The 18,810-nt window shown below is 31.1% G+C and overlaps 2 protein-coding genes across 2 annotated transcripts; one reads left to right on the forward strand and one right to left on the reverse strand.

Annotated features, from left to right (window-relative positions):
* Window positions 1-1,780: 1,780 nt before the first annotated feature.
* On the forward strand, window positions 1,781-7,349 carry LOC122585374 (cytokinin riboside 5'-monophosphate phosphoribohydrolase LOG7). Its single transcript, XM_043757506.1, has 7 exons — window positions 1,781-2,009; window positions 2,920-3,017; window positions 5,034-5,064; window positions 5,745-5,844; window positions 5,945-6,015; window positions 6,275-6,418; window positions 6,982-7,349. Exons 1-7 carry the CDS (start codon window positions 1,896-1,898, stop codon window positions 7,075-7,077), a joined length of 654 nt encoding a protein of 217 aa, XP_043613441.1. The 5' UTR covers window positions 1,781-1,895; the 3' UTR covers window positions 7,078-7,349.
* Window positions 7,350-10,528: 3,179 nt separating this feature from the next.
* LOC122605433 (2-Cys peroxiredoxin BAS1, chloroplastic-like) lies at window positions 10,529-13,532 on the reverse strand. Its single transcript, XM_043778389.1, has 7 exons — window positions 13,275-13,532; window positions 12,211-12,282; window positions 12,017-12,098; window positions 11,836-11,915; window positions 11,593-11,718; window positions 11,293-11,406; window positions 10,529-10,834 (listed from the first exon to the last, which is right to left on the reverse strand). Exons 1-7 carry the CDS (start codon window positions 13,470-13,472, stop codon window positions 10,718-10,720), a joined length of 789 nt encoding a protein of 262 aa, XP_043634324.1. The 5' UTR covers window positions 13,473-13,532; the 3' UTR covers window positions 10,529-10,717.
* Window positions 13,533-18,810: the final 5,278 nt, after the last annotated feature.

The raw sequence follows: 18,810 nt of genomic DNA on the forward strand, positions 1-18,810 counted from the left end.
ATAAAGTCTTCTAGTGAAGCAAGTTTGATTAGTTGGGAGTTTCTTCTCCTACCAGGTATTGAGGGTGAGGGACTCTCTAGCGCGGACCCGATTAAAATAACGTAAGCTAGATCCCCGAGCAAATAATCCAAACCTTTAAAAAAAAACATAAGTTTTGTTAAACATAATTTTATAGGATGCTTTTGCGTATTAATATGTAATCAAAAAATATATTTTTCAATAACAACCACATAAACAAACATAATTTTATAGGATGCTTTTGCGTATTAATATGTAATCAAAAAATATATTTTTCAATAACAACCACATAATGACATAAATCTTAAAGAAAGAGTTAACATGTAAACAAGGTTTGTGTCAGAAATAATTTCTATTAATAACCGGTGTGCCACCATCGATCATTAACAAACATTGAAATCTGATTTTTTTTTTTTTGAAAGGTGAATTTCGCTGGAAACTTCGTGTCGCGATTCGACAGCGGAAGGTCTAGCATACGTTGTCTTAACTGGGTCCGCGCTAGAGAGCTCCCTCGAAGTAGAAATGCCTATTTCAAATACCCGATGGGGGGAAAACCCCCTACTAATCCTCCCGAAGGCACAACGATCAATATGGGTAAACCCTGCCCCCTCAGACTTGAACATGGGTATACCCAAGGCAAGCCCTCATAAAGGGACTTCCTTATGTCCTCCCCAAGGCTTGAACTCAAGACCTCATGTATAAGGGGATGGTATTTCAACCATTGAGCTAATGATTACTTAATTTTACTATTTTTGTTATTGATTCCCCCTCCCTCTTTCGAGTTTCTCTTCTTTATTGTAATCTATTATCCTATCTCCAGTATCTCGCAATAATCGTCCACAAAAAAAAAATAACACAAGATAAAATATGCTCAATAAATAAAACTTTTACCTAGAAAAAATGTAATTAGTTAGTAACCCCCATTGATTCCATGTATCATTTGGTACCCACTAATTCCCAGCCAAACTTGTGTCCATGTGAATCTCAACCACTTAATGATCCCCTGATTATCTAAAGTTTGTCTTTGACAAGACTCGAACTCAGGATCTTCTGGAAAGTAGCGGCTGGTGGCCACTAGACTATTACCCAATGGTATAAAACTTTCACCTAGTAAATTAACTAAGACAAATTTGACCTAAAAATGTGTTAATCGTAATTATTTATGGGTAGAATAACATGATATCCGCGCATCAAGATAGATACAATTGACATCAAGTAATCATGGTTCAAGGGAAAAAGTATCCAAATTTACCGTAAGTATGTTGTTATAATCGAATGAGTGAAATATGCTAAAAATGTGGAAGTAAGTGGTGAAGATTTTCAATGGATTTCGTTCTTTATTTTTATTTTTTTAATATCTTACATCTTTTCGCGGAATAAAAAACACAAAAAACTATGTAATTTTTTTTAACACCATACATCTTTCAAAAGGATATATTCCACTAAAAAGATAAAAATGGAAGACGAAATTCACTATAAATAATCCAAAAAGATAAGTCACACAAATGTGATGATTTGTGTTATTAACTTCCAAACTATAACCCGTAACCATCTTATTAAAATAAGAAAGTGAACAAAGAGAAAATATAAAACAATGTGTAAAAATCTCACTTTGGCCACGGGCTAAGAGAACGTGAGAGAGGTGGGGTAGCATTTGTTGGTGTTGTGTTTATATTGTGGGTCTCTCTTATTTTTCATTTTTGTTTCACTTTTTAGAAATATTATATAGTAACAACATTCAACACACTTTTGTTTCATTCTTTCTTATTATTCTCAAAACCCCCCTCTTCTTTCTCCCTTGTTCCAGGAACCAAACCCACCATCATCATCTTTTACCAATATATTTCCGACATAATAAAAACAGAAGGTAATAAGATATGGAAGGTGAAACAACAAAATCAAGATTTAAGAGAATATGTGTTTTTTGTGGAAGTAGCCCAGGAAAGAAACCTAGCTACCAAGAAGCTGCTATTGACCTTGGCAAAGAACTGGTACCTATATACATATATACTTTTATCATCTTTATGCTTTATATATAAATATATAATCTACATTTACTTTCAAGTTGTTTTTTTTTTTTTTTTTTTTTTTTTTTGCATGTATAACATTATAATGTAGCTCATACTATTATTTTTTGTCTTTTTTTTAAGAGCTTAAATACCCAATATTGTATTACCATTGATAAGCAATACCCACAAATAGTTTTTGCTAGTTTGTTGATTTAGTACTATAAAAATCCAATCTTTATAAATGTATATTTTGGGGAATGTTTACTTTTTTGTCAACTTATTTTAGATGGGTCGAAAGTATATGTATTTCTTTTCTATCTTGTTTAAGATTATATTGTTATTTGATTATTTTTTGATGAAAAATTAGTAAAAGAATGGGAGTTAGAGTCTGTGTTTGGCATGAGAGAGAGATAAGTTTTTAGAGAGAGAAAATGATAGCTGTAATCTGCTGTCAGTTGAGCAGCTTTTTTGCATGATCAAAGTTTATGGAAGAGAGGTTGTAAGAATACAAACAAACAAAAAAAAAATTATATATTTATATACATACACATAAAAAAACAAACAGAATGGTATGTGTCTGTATGTGTGTGCCTATGAATGGGGAACCAAACGTGCCATTTTAGTATAATGGCAATTTTTCTTAAGCATGTTTTCCCAATAAACAAAGTCCCTCCCATCATCAGTTTTTGTTTTGCTCATGGGGTTTATAAAAAAAATATGAATTTCTTTTTTCCAAACATGTATATAACTTAGTATAAAAAATAGAATCTTGAAAAAAGGGTATTCTTGTTTACAAGTGTGACAATGATGGGGTTAAGCTTTGATTGTGTGAAGAATGGTTTAGCTTAGTGGGTGTGTGACACGTGTTAATTGGGTTGTGTTGAATGGGAAGGTGGAAAGAAGGATTGATCTAGTGTATGGAGGTGGCAGCGTGGGTCTGATGGGTCTTGTTTCTCAGGCAGTTCATGATGGTGGGCGCCATGTTCTAGGGTATGCTCTCTGTCTCTGGCTAGCCATTCAATATGTCTATGCATCTATATCTATATGCCTTGATTGTTATTATCTATGTTTTTCTATTTTATTGAAGATTATTGATTAATGTTAAAAATCATGTATAATATCAAAACATGAGAATATATTCTTGGGAAAGGATATGTTTCCAACAAAAAATTTAGTTATATATACTCATATATTAGTTTTGGGGGAAAAGATATGTTTACAAATTATAAGTGTGACAATGATGGGGTTAAGTTTTAAGTATTTAAATACATTAAAATAAAGAGGAAAAAGGATGCTTGTTTATAGGAAAATGATTAATGTGTCTAAAATATAAACCTGAAAGTATGCCTAATAAGGAGATATTGATACATGACAAATTCAATTGTAAAGATTATGAAAGAGAAGATGTGGAATCCATGTGTCAAAACTTGAATGCATTAGACATACTTTTAGACATATTTATCGTTATCCTTGTTTATAACCATGACTTAGAAATTACTATGCCATGGGATAAAAAAGTTTTTGAACTCCAATGGGAATGATGTTATAGAAAAGCTGCACCAAAAAATAATAAGTTTTATTTATGTAAAATTGTAAAAGTGTCATTTTTTCTTGATTTTGGGACGAGTAAAGCGAATTCATACACATAAAATACAACTATGATGAATGCATTGTATGTGTATTTATCAAATATTTTGTGTAAATTCCACCTTTTTTTATTCCTAAATCAAATGTTTGATGTGTGCTCTATAAATATATGTTTTACCATATCAAAATTTTATTGATAACTTTCTTACAATATACAAAAGTTCAGGAAAAGAAATCAAAAATTAACAAGCACATCTGGTTTTATGGTATACACTATACATTATTCTGTTTGGATGAAAAAGAAAGTAAAGCTTGATGATTGATATAGGTATAGATGTATTTGGTTAAAATGGTAGGAAAAGGATAGTAAGTTTCCAATACAGACATGCATCATTTTCACTTCATAATTCTTTGTTTTCTTGCCTCTTTTTGTGACATGGGGTTGTTTTTTACATATCTTTTAAGCTCTTACCTTTTCTTGATTTTCATGGTCATATTTCGTCTTTTAAATTTTGAAAATATGACAAAGATAAATATTGTTTTGGAAGATGAAAAGAATGTATACTAATTGCAAACTTTACACATAAAATTTTGACCTTTAATGTCAAGAATTACTCAAAGGTATTTATGCATGTTTCACGGTATTCTATGCAAATTGAGTTTTGGCAGAGCTCAAGCCAGACATCATGGGATCAAATGCTTAAAAACTCTGATATGTGTACTAATCAAGCTATGTGTCATCTTGTTTTTTCTCCTTTTTCCTGTTGAAAACTGCACATAAACATCAAGTTTCTTGAAAAAAGTTGACAACTTTAATTTTGTGAAAGATTGAAAACATAGTCCCAACACTAAAAAAGCATGGTGTTTTGCATAAAAAAAAAGGAGTTTATTTGATTACACATACTCGTATTTAAATGTAGATATAGATTATTACATCAAAGATAAAAACATCCCATATTGGTCTGTCAGTCCACACTATGACTTTGTAGTTTGTACATAAAAAGGTTAAACAAATCATGTAAAAAAGTTTTTCTTGTTTTAAAAAGTATATAACCTTTTAGATGTTACTCAAGTATGTCTCTCTCAAGATTATTTAATTCAAAAAAGGACACTAGTTAAAATTCAAAAAGACATGTTTACCATTCTATACATTACTACAACATTGAAGCTTACTCTCTATCCTTGTATAAAAATAGGATTGTTTACATCTCATCTTTTCAAATCTGCTGCCAACCCTATTGGATATTGTTTTATTTATATTACCACAAGTCACTACAAAAGGGCAATTTAGGTAATGCATCACAAGAAAAAGTCCCAACTGCATGTCTTTCCATTTTCCATTATTTCATTTTACTATGCAAAAGTGACTTGTACTGTACAACCATTGTTGTAATGGGAAATCTTTTTTGTTTCTTGCAGGGTTATACCAAGGACCCTAATGCCCAGAGAGGTATATTCAGGAACCTTCAAATCAAATATTTCTTCTTTTGATTGTTTATCAAAACTCAAAAAAATGAAGTTAAAAAATTTCAAGTTTCAAAAATATAAAGCTACATTGACTTGTACATTGCTCTTTGATAGTTGTACACTGGTTTGATTTTGGGAAATTTTAGCTCTAGTAAAGTGTGACAATTAATAAAAGTTAGTATTGGGTTCTTTATTATTTATAGTGATTGGACATGTCTTGATATAAACTGCTTTTACTCTAACTTCCTCTTTGCCTTCAAATCAAATTTCTCCAATTTTGTCTTTCTTGCATATTGAACCACAAATAGCAATAAATCAACTGGTTACATATATATATTTTAGTTGCTAGTTACACTCTAACTGAATTGGTCCACTCTAGTTGAAAACTTGAAATAGACATCAAACTGTTAATATGTGTAGTCTTTTTCGATCATATTTTTCAGGTTATTTATTTATTTATTTTGTCGGTCATATTTTCTCTACATTAACAAAGAAAAATATGGGTGATACAAGATAAAATTGGTTAGTGAATAAAAGAGAGCCCATCAATATATTTTTTTTGCTTAAATATAATAAAAATTGGTTAGTGAATAAAAGAGAGCCCATCAAAATAAAAGTGTTATTGTATTCATATGATCATATAATAAAAATTGTGGTTAGCAGATAACTGGTGAGCCGGTTGGTGAAGTTAAAGCAGTGGCTGATATGCATGAAAGGAAAGCTGAGATGGCTCGTTTAGCTGACGCCTTTATTGCTCTCCCGGGTATACAAATTTTGAAAATAAGTTGTATTTTATTATCAGTTTGCTTAAAGATTCGAAATCTTTGAAAATTAAAGTCATATTTGGTTCTTGAATTTCTCAGGTGGCTATGGAACTCTAGAAGAACTGCTTGAAGTCATCACATGGGCTCAACTCAAAATCCACCATAAACCCGTAAGAACTTGAACATCGTATACGTTGATAATGTTAATTAGTTGTTAATCAACATCAAGAGAATTAGAAAGGGCATCTTTTTAGTCAAACGTTGGGTAATATAGAAGAATTATATGGCATGTGAGTAGATGGTTTAGAAGATTTGTTGCATTATCATACCAGATTCTTGATTAATTAGTTTTATATTGTGGGCCTAAGTGTATTTTGTATTTGTGGCCCTCATTTAATAACGGTATCTTATATTGTGGATCATGTTCAGGTTGGTCTGCTGAATGTGGATGGTTACTATAACTCATTGCTGTCTTTCATTGATAAAGCCGTTGATGAAGGCTTTATCTCACCAATTGCTCGACGGATTATTCTCTCTGCTCCGAAAGCCAAAGAGTTGGTGAGACAACTCGAGGTTAGTTTCATTGGTATCCATACGAGAGATGCAATGCTTGACTAGACATGTAGTTTAACAGATAAAGATCTTCTCAAGTCGGTTTTCTTGTGTAGAGATATATAAACATGATAAAATGTCGGCCATTTGGTAGACGGTTTTCGTTCTCACAACTTAAAAACTTGAGACAACTTTAAAATGTTTAAATCGTAAGGATCTTAATCTATAAATAGAAGTTTGTCGTGAAATAAGATGTCAAAAGTAATTAGTCTGAATAAATAATTGAAAGGATGTTTCCAAGAAGTTTAAAGAGAATGTGACAAACATAAGGACCCTTTTTGGCCTTTTGGGAGAAAGTCCCTTTTGATCAAGACTTTTTAACTGATAACTACTACAACTATAATATATTTTGGACCAAAAAGATTGATTATTCCCATGCATATTGTAATCAAGAAAAGATAAAGATAACCTTTACATGCATCATGGATATTATTTACACTTACATCAGGAAATAAATAGATAACTTTTTGAAGATTATATATATTTAAGTCTAACAAAAAGAAAAATCTGTACGTAAATTTCAGGAATTTGTTCCTGAGTATGATGAAATTGCATCAAAGTTGACGTGGGACGAGGTGGATAGACTAAGTTATGTACCGGAGGCAGGAGTTCCAACGTAGAAGTGTGATCGATGCGTAGTAACCTTTTTTTTGGTGGGATTAGTAGTCGGATTATATATACTTTGGGGGTATATATGAATGATATATATACAGACTTTTGAACTGGTACATCTCCATGGGAAGGGCCTGTTTTGGTATTTTGGGGGATTAATGTCCTTCACATTACTCTTAAAAAGTTTCATGTACATGATATGGAGATGATACTCTTGGTTTTGCAAGTTATGGCTATCTATATTTTGCAAGTTTAATGGCTATTTATATTTTGCTTTTGTTTCCTGTCTTTTTTTTTTCTTTAGAATTACAATGTTTTGAATCTCTTTAGAATTAATATCAGCTTTGTGAAGGTTTATGCTAAGTTACAGTTAAAAACTTAAAATAACAACTAACGATATTCAATCTCTCCAAGAACATGATATGCAGATATTGGATTAGCATGCAAGGACTCACTTATTTTTATATGTAAAAAATTAATATTAACATTTGATGAAAGTCAATGTATACCACTAAAATTATCTATACACCATATATAGTCATTGTTTAACATTTTAAGTTTCAACATTTAATTGAAACCAAATTATATCAATACCTACACTATTCGCCATCGCCGCCACTACCACCGCCGCCAATCTTCGCCGCCGCCATTACATCAACACCATCAACGCCGCGGGTACCGTTCTATTATAAATAATAGGTACAAATTTCAAGTCATGTTTTAAAAAGGTGTATCTAATCCAACTTTTTTATTGCGGTTTTCAATCAAGATTTAAAATGCAAAAGAACCTATAAATCATGATCAGTCATAAATCATAAATTATTATATAACGTGTGTACATCAACTTTTTATTAGATAAAAGTTCGAGCTATATATATATATATATATATTAAAAGTCAAAGGATCAAATCCATCCTGTTTTAGTTTGATACTTTAATATGGACATACGTATTTGTTATGTTTTACGAATAATTAATAGATGTATTTATGCGTATTAGATACTAAATATATACTTATATGTTACTAGTTATCATTGGTAGTTGGAACAGAATGCAAGTATATGATTGATATCGTTGTAACTAATTTTAAGTAGGCATTTTATCTATTATAATATACTAATCAGATATTGAATAGATCGACAGGTTTCTTGGTTAATTGGTTATATTAATTAGTCTTTGCTATATGGAATCTAAGTATTTATCTATTCCATTATATCCCAAAGAAATGGGATCACAAGACACTTAATTATTTTATCTATATAAGAGATCTAGCTAGCTAGATAGCATCGTTTAATTAAGGGCAAAATCCGTGACCTGATCCGCAATGCGAGTGTGCAAACGTATATATCACCCGTGAGTGTCTATGCGGATTCAAGATTATACTCGTTAGTGGGTGATAGTATGTAGGCGTGATGGATATGCAGTCAGCCGTCGTCAACTTGCAGACCTACGATAGGCCGGCATTATAAAGCATGATCGATATCTTTACAATTTGGTTAATTAAAAGTATATATTTATAGCTATTTAGCTTTTGTTAATTGTTGTGAACTTGTAATGTAATGCAAATGATGGATGCATCCCGGCCCGGCCTATCATTGGGCTGATTGGGAATAGGAACATATAGCTGGTGATTCATTAGTCATTACTAGTGATAATTATAGTTAGTTAGCATGTGGTTGTGGCAGGTTACAATAGATGTAGCAGCATAATGCATTTATTGATTTATATATAGGCACCAAGCAGCTGCAGATACGAAAAAGACCCTTTGATAGATATATAGTTTTTATATATATTGGTGGACTGACGAGCAAAGGGTGGGGGAACGAATTACTGTAGTTGTGAAGCCGGTCTCCCACTTAAATAAGAGCCTGTACGTGATTTTAGATTATGACTTTGTACGTACAATTGAACAGTTTATCATAACGAGCTGAAAGATAGATTATAACTTATAAGTGACAATTTATTAAAGGGGAGGGCATTGGTGCTGCTACACCTATTGACAGGGATTCCCTAAACTTATAACTTTATGGGTAAAATTGTTAATCTCAACATTTAAATTAAAATTAAGAAAAATGATATTAGTACCACAACATTTGATTAATATACCACAATCATGCATTGTTATATTGTACATACATTAAAAACGGTATATTGTGGTAAATGAATAAAATATAGTGGTACTAGCATCATTACTCTAAAATTAAAGGTCAAGATTCAAAGATGAACATCTTTGAATCTTGACTTTGATTTCAATCCAAAGTTCAAGATTCTTTCAACTTTTACCCCTAAAGTTATTTATAACTATAACTTTAAGGAATGTCCATCCTTTCTTTAACCACTGTCTACCCGGAGTCAAATCTTGACCTTTGATTTCAATCCAATCCAAAGGTTAAGATCCTTTCAACTTTTACTCCTAAAGTTATTTACTGTATAATTTTAGGGAGTCTCCATCCTTTCTTTAACCGCTGTCTACCCGGAGTCTAGTAAATATACATAATACCAGCATACTTCATTTCTTTGATCAATAATATTATACCTTTTTTACAATGAAAGTTATAATAGTTTTTCTAAGATAAATAGTATAAACTACAGGACACAATCTTACAATATGAATAATATCTTTTAATAGCAACCACCAACAGACAACTTAGTTTGAAACTTTCAACCTCATGAATTGTGCTTCTGTTGGCCACCCACCATCAAGATTGCCAAGTAACAGTGGAATCCTTCCTCTTATTATTATAAATATTATTATTATTTACAATCCTGCAGCTTACTTCTCATAGTATTCTTTTATAGGCTATTCAAAGTCAGTTAATTTTATCGTCCTGTCGCAGCACTCTAATATGGAAATTTAGAGGCGCCCGTCCCACGGCTGGTGGTTGGAGTATCAATGAAGAAGGGGGCTACCATTATGAAAAGCCCACGTTAGAGGTCACAAAATGGACAGGTTGAACGAATCAAGTAACGGGTCAAAATGGATACTACTTAAATGCAGGTCAAACTGGTCGGGTCTCATTGACCCACAAATACTAATTCACTGGAAGTTTTCCAGAGTTTCAGTCTTTCAGATAATGAATGTTGTGGGTTTTAATTTGGACTGATCACGATATATAAACTAACTTGCAATACAGCAAATAATAAGGTTGTGGATTTAGTCCCATGATGAACACCTTTTGTAAATATGCGTGAATTTATTTATATTTTTTGAAAGGATGCGTGAATTTATTATTTGTCTTTCTAAAAGAAATACATTTGAATTCACTATCGATAAATTTAATTCTATGGATCCATTTGACTTGACCAATTATAGCTAAATCATATATCCCAAACCAAATAATTACCAGAAAATGGGTCACTTGGCAACTCTAGACCAAGTCTTCGGATTACCAGTATTAAGCTTACAACCAATGCTACAAAAAATGGGCTCACAGTACATATGTTTTTGGCTCGTGCTTGATGTTATGTAATAAGACACATGTAACATTATCTTGTTCTGACAAGTTTATAACCCGGACAACAAAAAATACTCCCAAAATTCAATTCGATAAAAATAGCACATTGTGAGAAACAAAAACCGCTATCTGCCAATCTTTTTTAACCAACAATGGAGATACACCAGTTTTGTTTCCAGGAAGATAGTTACTGATTATACGGCAGAAAAGTATTCCTTGCTCAACTTAGGGTCGGGCTTCATTGACTTCTCCCCTGGCTTCCATCCAGCTGGGCATACCTCATCTGGGTTATCTTGCACAAATTGCAATGCCTGCAGTACAAACAAAGAAATAAAATTAACCAATACATACGAGAGGGCATCAGCATATTAAGGTTACCACTTCATGGTCCATGACAGATCTGGCGATTCCGACTCATTAACATAAGAATGTGCAGATGCAAGTTTACTTCAAACAAGTCAATTAAAAAAAATAAGCAGCTAAAATGGTCACGAGTCAAACCTGTCCGGTTGAAAATTGACAAAAAACTATGTTTACCTAAATCGTTTTAATCAGAGTTTTATATCGTTAGAAATTGTATCTATAATCATAAATATAAAAAAAAAAAAAAAAAACATCGATTATCTTTAAAACCAAAAGTACTTGCGGGGATCAACCAAATCAAAACCGGCCCTTTTAGCCCGTACAACTGAACTAGCTTTGTTTCAATCCAAGCCATATTACCCACCCCACCCATCTTGCCACATCTAGTCCACTGATGCGTATTTACCTGGAGTGTTCTCAATGTTTCATCAACACTTCGACCAATTGCAAGATTGTTGATTGTGGAGTGTTGGATAACCCCTTCCTTGTCGATTATGAAAAGTCCTCTCAATGCTATTCCCTGAAACGCCCACAGCCAAAACACTAAATAATTGATACTCATTTTCTACATAAAATTTGTAAACTGCGGATTTGACATGGTATAGCAGTAACAATTTTAGATGATGTAACATAACCAAGTAAAATAGATAATACATGAATGGTCCAAACACAAAACTAAAGCTAAAGATTATATGCAAACTCGCACCTGGTCTTCTATCAACACATTAAAAGCTTTTGAAATTGATTTTGTCACATCAGAAACAAGTGGATAGTTAAGATCACCAAGACCCCCAGACTTTCTATCTGTTTGAACCCATGCAAGATGGGAGAACTGCAAAAGAGCACCAAAGGAAAATCATACACATTATGTAAACAAAGTAAACTAAGGTTGTAAGAAAGGAAATAACACACTACTGATGGCTTGTAGAAGAGTGTCGGGAATAGTTACCACACTGTCCACAGAAACACCCAATACTTCAGTGTTTATACTCTCAAACTCTGCATATCGGTCACTGAATGCGGTGATTTCTACATTAAATAAACACAAAAACAAAATGAGCAAAGTTTAGAGCAGATAATGTTAAAGAAAATAAAAGACCTTCATGTTCAACAAACGATGTGCTACTCACCGGTAGGACAAACAAAGGTGAAGTCCAATGGGTAGAAAAATAGAATGACATATTTCTTCCCAATGTAATCAGATAGCTTAACCTGCAATGTCAAATTTCTAACAGAGTTAAAATGTTTTCAAGGTTCTTTGTTTACAGATAAGGACATGTAAAAGTTGCATATACTCCTGACACAATCTATATTAGTAAGTTACGTTAATGAACTCTTGATCAAAAACAGCCTCAGCTTCGAAGTCTGGTGCAACATTTCCCACTAGTGGCAGTCCCTACAAAAGCAAAACATGTCAATATGAGAAGTAGAGAAAAAAGAAAAAAAAAAAAACTAACCAATCATTTGTATTTGATACTAAGTAATCAGTATTCTCAATCCAATGGCTCAAAATCAAATTACAGTTCCCTTTGGAGTCAAGATTTTACCCAATTCAAATATTTCAGCTATATTGGTTTTATCCTGAAAATTAGCCGTAATGGATTAATAAATAAGTAGTGCTTTTGCAGAATTGCAGTACATTGCACGGTTTCTAATCTACATACATGAAGATGGAACATTTAGATAAGAACTATAAAAGGTTGAGAAGCGTGAAAACCACAAAATTACATGTTAGTTGGCATGGATCAATTCCATTCATATTACAGCAAATAAAAAAGAAGCTGAAAACCACAAAAAGATTACAAATTTTTAAAATGTGAATTAATATGTAATATTATGGTTCTTATAATCCTCAGCATTTTTTCTCGTTTTCGTTTGACCATTGCATTATGCATAAAAATGTCATGTACTACATAAATGTGGAAAATATTGCCACAAGTGATATAAAAGTCAGATTTTTTTTTTGTCAATGTGGATTATATAACATAAAATGATTACGAATTCTAACTTCTCACAATTAGATAACATAGTCCAATGCAAATGGTAAATGCTAATGTCAAAAGTTCGTTTATTACGTTAAACTTCTTGATCATTTTCCATTTTCCTCCTAAATCTGCAAAATGAAATTGCATACCCACATTGACAAAAATCGAACCCTTTCACGGAAATTTGCCATCTGACACTCTCACATACACCCATACGAACATTCATAGATTAAGCAACTTAGAAAAAGAGTATATAATTCCACTATAATTTCTTGAGATAATAAGTGGAGTAATAAATATTACTGACAATTAACAAGTAAATGCTACATTGATAATAATTACAGAATTACAACAACTTTCTGAAAAAAGTATATATGAAATGTAGAGAATGGGAAATACATACAGCTTTGACGACGAAAGCATTGCGGCGGGCGGAGGAAGGGCGGAGGAGGGATTTGGAGTTGAAATTGAAATTGAAAGAAGATGAAGTTGAGAAACTTAAAGATTGGGATTTGGGGGAAATGAAAGATTTAGGGTTTGGGGAAGAAATACTAATTAGAGATAGTGAAGCAGATGATGATGAAGAAGTAGCCAATGCCATCTTCTGCTTTTTTGTTCAAAGTGTGGTATGTTTGTGTGAGTGGATTTTGTTGTATTTTTAAGGTGGAAGGGAAGATTGTGAGGTGATATGGGTCAAGGGATGGATAAAAATCAAGATAGGGGTTTTGTGGGAGTTATGTTAGGTTTGTGCTTTTGGCAATCTAAACAATTTTTTTATAAGAGAAAATATAACGTTATTACTTAACTTTCCAAAAAAACTAGAAGGGTATATGTCTAATGCGTTGGTAATAACGATGACGGTGGTCTGTAGGTGTCGATGTTTAGTAGGGATGATGACGAATATTGGTGGTGATGGTGGCATCAAGTGGTGTTGATTGCAGTAACATAACTAATGTAAAGATGATAGCGTAGATAGTTTTAAAGACTAAATATGTGTCTGTGTAATGCAGTGGCGATAGTGGCAATGAAGACTGTGTGGTGACGGTGACAAGTGGTGGTGGCGGTAATGTTAGTGTAGTTATTTTAAGGGTCAAAAAATCTATATTGTAAGTATTTCATTAAGGGTAGTTAGCCGTGTAAATCATTGATATGTTTACATTAGTGAATAGAAAGATAAGTATTTTGGGTAGTTAAAAGTTATAATTTGAGAAAATGAAAAGGTTTGATGCTTTATATAGTAGCATAGATAAAAGTTATAATGTGAATTATTTTATTATGTGTAATTACGTAATTACTCTTGCCTTTAAGAGTTCGTTAAAAGCAACATGTCTCTCTTTTTTCCAACTTTTTCCATTATATAATAAAAATCACAACGAGGTAGTAAACTTTCAAACTTTCTACATTAAATGTATCCAGGGTTAAATGAGATACATACAATGATCAAAATTTGAAAGCTAAAATACATACACCTATATAAACATTCGTGCATTGGTTATTACATTTTGACGTCATAAACCCATAAATATATATTTGTTTACATCTCACCTTTTTATGTATATATTGAATTTCGTTGTTGTAGAGTTAAAAGATTACTTTTCTAAATCGCCATAGAAAGATGAAGCACGGTTTTCATACCTAACTTAGGTACCACAATTTTAATAGTTAGTAAACATTACAACAAAATACGAGGATGCTTGATGTACATGTTGTCATATTGGTAGGAAAAAAAAAAGACATCCCAATATTCATTTCGACATTTGTGGTCCTAGGGTGAATTATAACGGCAGCCTTATTGATGGTATTATTAGAAAATGTGCATCAATTCTTTTGTAAAATACGAGTAGTTTTATTCATTTACTTCAGTTCAATTTGATTGTTGGGGTGCTATAATTGAAGCATATGGTAAATGTCAGTTCGGTAGCCTTGTTGGTCATCATATCTATAAACAAGTACACCTCTCCTTGTAGAAGTGTAGTGTATCAAATCAAATTGAAATGAAATCAATTACCCGCCCCGTTATGTTATAGAAGAATTGAGTTTTTATGGGTTAAGTATATTTGTATGTAACTTGTGACTACCTTATTATTGTATGTAAAAAACTTTAGAAGTAATCTGCTAAACTGAATGGCTCATGTAAGAAATTGATTGGATACTAATGTGGCACCATCTGGCATATGATACGTGGCCCAATGAGTGACCTTCAAATCAACATTTAGCACATTATTTACACGATTCGTTCAGTTTAACAAGTTACTTACATACAATGAACCCAACTCAAGTATCTATCATACTATAATAGTTGGTCACATGTTACATACACACATATACTTAACCCTTACTTCGTTTATGGACTTTGTGCTTGCGTGATGCATGTGATGGATCGTTTCTTAAAAAAATTTAAACTCTCGTGTAAACCAGATTTATAAAATAAAACTAATTAAATTCAATTATAAACTTATAATAATGCAGCAACTAGTGATAGTATGGGAAACCGACTTTAAATTATTTGACATATATATATATATATATAAAAATTGTCGTTCTATGTTGGTTGAATTTTTAAAGATACAGATGATGGTAAAATACATAAATATATAAATGGTAAAAATATAAAAATGATAAGGTACAAATAAAAATTATATGAACTAACAAATTTAATTTTAAAACAAATAGTCAAATCTTTTATAATACAAAATTGCATAAAACAATCAAGAATAACTTCTATCAACGAGTATGAAAATAAATTAGGGCCAGATTTGGACATGTGCAGTCCGCGCAAACGAGCAGGACCAATGTTTTGTGAATGCCTAAAATTTTGCTGGTTCAACCATATATATTAATAAACAGAAAAGAATATTACAAAATGTTATACCTAGCCTATTGGTAATGCTTTTTTTCTTTCAATTATTAAGTACATACGTTCGAACCTAGCATAACTAGTGTAATTTTTTTTTTAATTACATAGTCTTTTCCTTTTATTTTAATAAACTTGTGTTTGTTATTATCGTTATTATATATCATTATCCTTATTTTATTTTTAGTTTATCATTATTGTGAAATAATTTTTTTATCACTCTAAATAAACAAAATATGAGACATCTATTATATAAATAAAGGAAGATTGTGATGACCTAAGTTTTCAAAAAATTGTGTATTCTCATGCATCCTTTCAATTAATTATGACATCATCATAATTTATTATAATTTATTGATTTAAAATTTAAAATATCCTACCTTTTTTAAATATATCTCATTAATATAGATTTTTATTAAATGTTTACACTATTATGTAAGATTTTAATCACCTTAATTTCCGTTATAATAGGCCGAAACTATGGTGTCTTTTAGTATATGTTTTACTTTTTGTTTTTACCACCCGTATATGTTTCAACATGTGTGTACAGCTACAGAAGTTTTGTTTCCGTTTAGTTACATTATTTACATAATAACTTATCACAACTTTTTAATTTATTTAACGTTGTTATCATACATTTCAACATGATAACATATTTTAAAGTTACCCGAGTAGAATTTGATTTATTTATTTATAAGTTAACCCGAGTTGAACTCGGGATGATTAGCTAGTATTTTAATATAGAAGAAAAGGGTCTTTTAAAACGAGACGACTGATAAAACTCATATATGCCTCGAAAAAAAAAATAGCACATGTGAAAAGTAGAATTGCATAGTCCCTAAAATGTTTCTAAAGTTGTTTGGCATATGTGTTAACACAAAGTGAGGTGTATTTAAAATGTTAAATTGTAAAGTTCGGATATGCATATATCTACAGTCAAGGGAGTCTTTCACTTTCCACATGTGAGAATTGATTAATTATAGTCTTCATAATGTCATAAATTTTATCCTAAACATTTGCATAATTTAAGAATAAAATTATGATATAATGTTGTTAATGAGAAAACCACGTATATCTAAAATGATTATTATCTATGAATGTAATCAATTATGACTAAATGTTTATGTTATGTTAAAATCTTGTAAATTGGCTATGTCATATAATGAACTTTCAAATCTCGATTATTATATGTAAGTGACCAATCAAATAACTTACACGTGATAAGATTATATGGTTGCCACATATACCCTAGTACATCAAATAACCAAGATTTTGAGGTTCATTGCATTATAGACATTTTACGAGATCATTATATAACATAAACATTTTATCATAGTTAATTACGTTTACAGATAATAATCCTTATATCTAAATGATGATGTTATTAATTTTCATTATTATATATATGGGAAAGTGAATATAAGGTTGTTCGACGTCTAAGTTCAGGTGTGAAACCCCTCACGTACTAATTTTTTAATATTTGTTGAATTTTAATTAAATCACATGGCCCCCTGATTTTTATGGATTAAAAAAACAATATGTAAATGTTTTACACCTAAGCTTAACTACCTAACAACTATATATATATATGGGTTGTTTATTGTAAAACAAGTATTAAAGTAAAACAAATAAGATAAGATCTTGACCTTTAGATCATAATTAAATTGATGCACGAAGATTCACGAAACAATTGATGCACAACGATTTCATGATACACCGTGATTTTTAGTGAAGATAAACCTATTGTTTTATTTGTTTTACTTTAATAATTGTTTTATTTTGCCTAAAACCTATATATACTTAACAAAGAGTTAGTAGTTGATGGTTAACATTCGAGACACCACATTGACATTCAATTGAGTAATATGCAGAGCTTGAGTCATGCAAAAATGAAACTCATGACTCTTGAAACTCCCCTAATAATCCACTTTTACAGACATAAAAAGTAAGATTCAAATTCTAATGAATTTTTAAGTTATAAAATAAATTAATATCAATATCTGATCAATTTTACAAGAGCTTTGAAGTATAGAGATTTTTTTAACTTTGTATACCTTTTGGAAACCAAGTGACAATTGTCGTTTTTTTAAGGACCAACCTTAAATATGTTTATTTTGTTTTTGGACATCACCATATACTAGTGTAAAACTTTAAATCCAAAATCAAATACGTAATTTATTTCCAAAAAAGTGCTCTGTATCCAATGAACCCATAAAGTATTCATATTAAAAAAGCATGTCAATTGATCTAAAACCAAATGACATTAATATATCTATATCTACACTACTCAATAAAAAATATATATATATATCTCATGTTGAAAGTTACATATGAGGAAGTGTCTAAAATACCTCTTTCCACAAAAAATAACTGAAAGTCTTAATTTTAATTGATTACCTACCTCTATTGTTTTTGATAATTACTACATGAGACACCTTGTAAATGACATTCAATTCAATGCATTGGTACCATGCTAATGTTTAATTAATAAGTATTTAAGTTTTTGTTTGGATATATAAAATAACCTAAGTATGTGTAAATCATTAACTTCATGAAGTATAAAAAATTAATATTTTTATTTATTATTTGAGTAGGTACTTTTTGTGTGGCCAATTTTGATTGCTCTTTCCTCATTTCATGTAATATTATAAATGGAGTGAGAAATTGAAACCTTAACATCATGTTTGGTTATAGACACCACCAATTATTTTTCAATTTTATATTTCATAAAAAACATAAAAAAAACACGTCTTAATTACCTCACCACCACAATTACTATGCCTTATTGTGCGAGTAATCTGCTAATGTTATTAATACAAATTTTTGTATGGTTTAATAAAGCATAATAAGTTTGTTTTAAGACAAGATCAAAATGTACACCTAAATGAACGATATCATGCATCGTAGAGGCTAAGGTTGTGTTTGAAAACAACTGAATGGAATGATTCAACACCAAATGCTGAATCGGTCAACATTCCATCTGTTTGTTAAGTTGTGTTGAACACTGAACGACACTGAATGAAGGGGAAAAAAATTCTGAACAGTTCCACTTCCAGGCCCTCTCTTAACCATTCCTTGTCCAATT

This window comes from Erigeron canadensis, chromosome 1, assembly GCF_010389155.1.
Source record: "Erigeron canadensis isolate Cc75 chromosome 1, C_canadensis_v1, whole genome shotgun sequence".
In the NCBI taxonomy this organism is placed as follows: Eukaryota; Viridiplantae; Streptophyta; class Magnoliopsida; order Asterales; family Asteraceae; genus Erigeron; species Erigeron canadensis.

What these genes read in the sequence shown, in the direction of transcription:
- LOC122585374 (XM_043757506.1), top strand. Translation starts at nt 1,896, where the DNA reads ATGGAAGGTGAAACAACAAAATCAAGATTTAAGAGAATATGTGTTTTT. An exon ending in TTGACCTTGGCAAAGAACTG is followed by an intron (nt 2,010 to 2,919) that starts GTACCTATATAC and finishes TTGAATGGGAAG; the next exon opens with GTGGAAAGAAGGATTGATCT. An exon ending in CGCCTTTATTGCTCTCCCGG is followed by an intron (nt 5,845 to 5,944) that starts GTATACAAATTT and finishes TGAATTTCTCAG; the next exon opens with GTGGCTATGGAACTCTAGAA.
- LOC122605433 (XM_043778389.1), bottom strand. Translation starts at nt 13,472, where the DNA reads ATGGCATTGGCTACTTCTTCATCATCATCTGCTTCACTATCTCTAATT. An exon ending in ATGCTTTCGTCGTCAAAGCT is followed by an intron (nt 12,283 to 13,274) that starts GTATGTATTTCC and finishes TTGCTTTTGTAG; the next exon opens with GGACTGCCACTAGTGGGAAA. An exon ending in GTGTTTCTGTGGACAGTGTG is followed by an intron (nt 11,719 to 11,835) that starts GTAACTATTCCC and finishes GCTCTTTTGCAG; the next exon opens with TTCTCCCATCTTGCATGGGT.